The sequence below is a fragment of the Heterodontus francisci genome, chromosome 37 (assembly GCF_036365525.1).
Source record: "Heterodontus francisci isolate sHetFra1 chromosome 37, sHetFra1.hap1, whole genome shotgun sequence".
Classification (NCBI taxonomy): Eukaryota; Metazoa; Chordata; class Chondrichthyes; order Heterodontiformes; family Heterodontidae; genus Heterodontus; species Heterodontus francisci.
In genome coordinates, this window is record NC_090407.1 from 3,356,556 (window position 1) to 3,362,602 (window position 6,047).

General features: G+C 44.5%; 1 protein-coding gene across 1 annotated transcript in view; it reads left to right on the plus strand.

The window, feature by feature from the left end:
- Positions 1 to 5,804, plus strand: part of lrrc47 (leucine rich repeat containing 47) — a 33,653-nt gene extending 27,849 nt beyond the window's left edge. The window contains exon 8 of the mRNA XM_068016763.1: positions 4,831 to 5,804. Coding sequence (XP_067872864.1) covers positions 4,831 to 5,085 — 255 coding nt within the window. The 3' untranslated portion in view covers positions 5,086 to 5,804. The remainder of the gene's footprint in view (positions 1 to 4,830) is intronic.
- The last annotated feature ends 243 nt before the right edge of the window (positions 5,805 to 6,047 follow it).

Sequence of the window (6,047 nt, forward strand, 5' to 3'; positions counted from 1 at the left end):
ATAACCTGCTATTTCTGCTCTGACTAGCACTGGTAGTAATCCTGAGATCACTACCTTTGAGGTCCTACTTTTCAACTTACTTCCTAGCTCCCTATATTCTGCTTTTAGGACCTCATCCTTTTTTTAACCTATGTCGTTTGTACCGATGTGTACCAAGACCACTGGCTTTCACCCTCCCCCTTCAGAATATCCTGTAACCGCTCTGAGACATCCTTAACCCTAGCACCAGGGCTGCAACATACCATCCTGGAGTCTCTTTTGCGGCCACAGAAACACCTATCTACTCCCCTGACAATTGAATCCCCTATAACTATTGCATTCCCACACTTTTTACTCCTCCCCTCTGTAGCAGAGCCAACCGTGGTGCAATGAATTGGGCTGTTGCTGCTTTCCCCTGAGAGGCCATTCCCCCCCAACAGTATCCAAAGCAGTATATCTGTTTTGCAGGGGAATAGCCACAGGAGATTCCTGAACTGCCTGGCTGGTCCTCTTGTTCTGCCTGGTGGTCACCCATTCCCCTCCTGCCTGTGGAGTCTGAGCCTGCGGTGTGACCACCTCTCTATACATGCTATCCACGATACTCTCCACCTCGTGGATGCTCCACAGTGTTCCCAGCTGCCGCTCCAGCTCCGAAACCTGGGCTTCCAGGAGCTGCAGTTGGAGACACTTCCTGCACACATGCTGGTCCCGGGCACTGGAAATGTTCCCGGCTTCCGACATGGAGCATGAGGAGCACACGATGGCTTTGAGCTTTCCTGCCATGATTTAACCCTTTAAATTAAATTAAACCTTCTGGACGATCTTAATGTCCAATAATATCAGTTACTCTAGGGCCCTTCTTCCCTGGTCCTCGCTACTACAGAGCTCCCTTTAAAAAAAAACACCTACTTAGTATATTTGAAATAAATTTTAAACTTTGAAACTTTTGTTAACTGAGATACTTACCCAGCTATTTAGAGCTATTCCCTAACAGCAGTGACTCACCAACCAATCACCTTGCAGCTCTCCTGTGACGTCACTGTTAGCTTTTTTTTTTCAAAACTCCGGCATGCTGTAAGAGCTCCGCTCCGCTCCCGGAAGATAAGAGACTGGGCCTCGATTTTCGGGTTCGATTTATAGGCTCCGCTCTCGGCGTTCTCCCCGCAGGTCCGCTGCGCTCCGCTCCCGGAAGGTAAGAGACTGAACCTCAAAGAACAAAGAAAATTACAGCACAGGAACAGGCCCTTCGGCCCTCCAAGCCTGCGCCGATCCAGATCCTCTATCTAAACATGTCGCCTATTTTCAAAGGGTCTGTATCTCTTTGCTTCCTGCCCATTCATGTATCTGTCTAGATACATCTTAAAAGATGCCATCGTGCCCGCATCTACCACCTCCGCTGGCAACGCGTTCCAGGCACCCACCACCCTCTGCGTAAAGAACTTTCCACACATATCCCCCCTAAACCTTTCCCCTTTCACTTTGAACTCGTGTCCTCTAGTAATTGAAACCCCCACTCTGGGAAAAAGCCTCTTGCTATCCACCCTGTCTATACCTCTCATGATTTTGTACACCTCAATCAGGTCCCCCCTCAACCTCCGTCTTTCTAATGAAAATAATCCTAATCTACTCAACCTCTCTTCATAGCTAGCGCCCTCCATACCAGGCAACATCCTGGTGAACCTGCTCTGCACCCTCTCCAAAGCATCCACATCCTTTTGGTAATGTGGCGACCAGAACTGCACGCAGTATTCCAAATGTGGCCGAACCAAAGTCCTATACAACTGTAACATGACCTGCCAACTCTTGTACTCAATACCCCGTCCGATGAAGGAAAGCATGCCGTATGCCTTCTTGACCACTCTATTTACCTGCGTTGCCACCTTCAGGGAACAGTGGACCTGAACACCCAAATCTCTCTGGACATCAATTTTCCCCAGGACGTTTCCATTTACTGTATAGTTCACTCTTGAATTGGATCTTCCAAAATGCATCACCTCGCATTTGCCCTGATTGAACTCCATCTGCCATTTCTCTGCCCAACTCTCCAGTCTATCTATATTCTGCTGTATTCTCTGACAGTCCCCTTCACTATCTGCTACTCCACCAATCTTAGTGTCGTCTGCAAACTTGCTAATCAGTCCACCTATACTTTCCTCCAAATCATTAATGTATATCACAAACAACAGTGGTCCCAGCACGGATCCCTGTGGAACACCACTGGTCACACGTCTCCATTTTGAGAAACTCCCTTCTACTGCTACACTCTGTCTCCTGTTGCCCAGCCAGTTCTTTATCCATCCAGCTAGTACACCTTGGACCCCATGCGCCTTCACTTTCTCCATCAGCCTGCCATGGGGAACCTTATCAAACGCCTTACTGAAGTCCATGTATATGACATCGACAGCCCTTCCCTCATCAATCAACTTTGTCACTTCCTCAAAGAATTCTATTAAGTTGGTAAGACATGACCTTCCCTGCACAAAACCATGTTGCCTATCACTGATAAGCCCATTTTCTTCCAAATGGGAATAGATCCTATCCCTCAGTATCTTCTCCAGCAGCTTCCCTACCACTGACGTCAGGCTCACCGGTCTATAATTACCTGGATTATCCCTGCTACCCTTCTTAAACAAGGGGACAACATTAGCAATTCTCCAGTCCTCCGGGACCTCACCCGTGTTTAAGGATGCTGCAAAGATATCTGTTAAGGCCCCAGCTATTTCCTCTCTCGCTTCCCTCAGTAACCTGGGATAGATCCCATCCGGACCTGGGGACTTGTCCACCTTAATGCCTTTTAGAATACCCAACACTTCCTCCCTCCTTATGCCGACTTGACCTAGAGTAATCAAACATCTGTTCCTAACCTCAACATCCGTCATGTCCCTCTCCTCGGTGAATACCGATACAAAGTACTCGTTTAGAATCTCACCCATTTTCTCTGAGTCCAAGCATAACATTCCTCCTTTGTCCTTCAGTGGGCCAATCCTTTCTCTAGTTACCCTCTTTCTCCTTATATATGAATAAAAGGCTTTGGGATTTTCTTTAACCCTGTTTGCTAAAGATATTTCATGACCCCTTTTAGCCCTCTTAATTCCTCGTTTCAGATTGGTCCTACATTCCCGATATTCTTTCAAAGCTTCGTCTTTCATCAGCCGCCTAGACCTTATGTATGCTTCCTTTTTCCTCTTAGCTAGTCTCACAATTTCACCTGTCATCCATGGTTCCCTAATCTTGCCATTTCTATCCCTCATTTTCACAGGAACATGTCTCTCCTGCACGCTAATCAACCTCTCTTTAAAAGCCTCCCACATATCACATGTGGATTTACCTTCAAACAGCTGCTCCCAATCTACATTCCCCAGCTCCTGCCGAATTTTGGTATAGTTGGCCTTCCCCCAATTTAGCACTCTTCCTTTAGGACCACTCTAGTTTTTGTCCATGAGTATTTTAAAGCTTACGGAATTGTGATCACTATTCCCAAAGTAGTCCCCTACTGAAACTTCAAACACCTGGCCGGGCTCATTCCCCAACACCAGGTCCAGTATGGCCCCTTCCCGAGTTGGACTATTTACATACTGCTCCAGAAAACCCTCCTGGATGCTCCTTACAAATTCTGCTCCATCTAGACCTCTAACACTAAGTGAATCCCAGTCAATGTTGGGAAAATTAAAATCTCCTATCACCACCACCCTGTTGCTCCTACATCTTTCCATAATCTGTTTACATATTTGTACCTCTATCTCACGCTCGCTGTTGGGAGGCCTGTAGTACAGCCCCAACATTGTTACCGCACCCTTCCTATTTCTGAGTTCTGTCCATATTGCCTCACTGCTGGAGTCCTCCATAGTGCCCTCCTTCAGCACAGCTGTGATATCCTCTTTGACCAGTAATGCAACTCTTCCACCCCTTTTGCCTCCCTCTCTATCCCGCCTCGATCCTCTGGTTCGATTTATAGGCTCCGCTCTCGGCGTTCTCCCCACAGGTCCGCTCTGCTCCCGGAAGGTAAGAGCCACACAGGCCAATGAAGCTCTTGGGTTGGCTGGATTATATGTACCATACCCCCGACTGGGGAGGTACAGCAATCCTAACCACAATTATGAAGTTTCCTTTAAAAACATGTGCGCATTAAGCACCAATAGATTTTTTTCCTCCCAGTTTTTAAGTGTTCTTCCTCAGGATTTTTGGAATGATTCACAAATCCTTCCTTCACTGTGTTTGTGTAATAGTTCTTGTTACCTCAGTCCAGAGGTTTGATTTTTCTAGCTTGGATTGCTGGTACTAAGATTTCCAGCAACTGTGCATGAAAAGTATTTCAGGAAACTGGAGAATCTGTCTCCAGTGTCACTGGTACGGGAAGGGATCAGTTTGAGAGTATACTGCTGTATTAAGGATACTGATCCACAGGAGATGCAATTAAAAATGTATGAATGCTGATCAGGATGGATCTGATAGTTCAGTTGATAGCACTGATCAGAAAAGCTCAGTGAGTTGTACAGTCCAACAAGGTCCCAGGTTCAATTCAGTCAGAGCTCACTACAGCCAGCGTGATGATAGGAGTACTTCCATTAACTTTAATGTCCCTGTAGGGAGGGGAAAGAAAAACTACAGTTCCATACTGTTTCATGTTGTGGTAAATCAATTTTCTTTAATATTTTCGTAGTGTAACCAACACTGAAAAATGATATGCAAAAATGATGGCCATGTTTGTTTGTTATTTTGGTTGGTTGGATGTTTTCTGCACTCTGGGAACAATCTAGAATGCTTTCAGGTATAATTTAGTGAACTTCATTGAAATGTTATATTTTGTGCAGACAACCATAAGCCTTAACCTACATGTTTTTTTGAATACAGCGAATGGCAGAACTGAACAAGTTCACCTTTGAAAACCAAGAGCAGGAGTCAGTATCTGATGACGAGATTGAAGTGACCAATGACAAAACAGAAGAACTGGAACCTGTGATGGATCTGGCCTCGATTAAGACAGCCAGTCCTGAACTGATTGTGAAACAAGTGCGGGTTGTGGATGTGGAGGGGAACCTGAAGGTTGTTTACCCAGCCAAAACTGACTTAAATGTGGAAGTCCATAATGTAACTGTAATCCGATAGCCCCACACACAATCTTAAGTCACAATTTTGCACTTTACTTTTAGGTTTTTCTTGCAGTTTGTTTTACCATCTACTTCTTTCTCTCCTGAAGCTGCTGGTTTTGGCTGGTGTACCATTTCATGGACCCTTGGTATCTTACCTAAGTAGCTAATGTTCATCCAGTGTCATCTGTACAACTACAGAGGTGTCACAGCAGGTTATTCAATCATTCTTCAGCATTGCCTTCAACCATAATCCATGATCTCTTCTGGACAGCACATGTAAACTTAAGCTTAAGTGAATGGTGAAGTCTTATTAATTGTCAAAGGAGCGAGTAAAGTATTCCAACGAAAATTATTTGTTCCAGTTTGTGAAACAAAACTCATCCAGCAATATTCTGCCAACCTTGTCCAAAATGGCCAGTTGCTGTTACTGGCACAGTACAGCTTCCATACAGTTACTAATTTGTTTATTTTTTTTTAAAGTTTTATCATTTTACAACTCCATCTTTTCAGTCCGTGACAGAAACTTGCTTTGGAAATTGGCACTCTAAGTTGTGCCATTGGTCTGCTCCTGTAGTGTTTGAGGATGCCAGCATTTCCACATGGAAGGACTGGTCTGGAGATAGTGCCGTGGAATGAAAAACTAAATTGCGTGGGAAGCAAAATATGTCCATTCTGGTTTTACTGTACACCGTAGAATGACATTGATACATTAATAAACGAATACTAGAAATAAAACTCGCATGACTGGTAAATGGTGTCTTGAATCATTTAAGTAGTTTGTACCAGTATGTTGTCAAACTGACTGATTAGATGGTTATGTGGTATGCTGACATATATTCATTATTCTGTGTTATCTCTACCATTGCAGAGCTACAAGTCATTACTAAGCACGTGTCTTTTTGTGGAGGGAGAATAAAAACTGGTTAGAAACTTATAATTTAAGTACACTGATGGTCAGGTAAACAGAGAAGTAATACT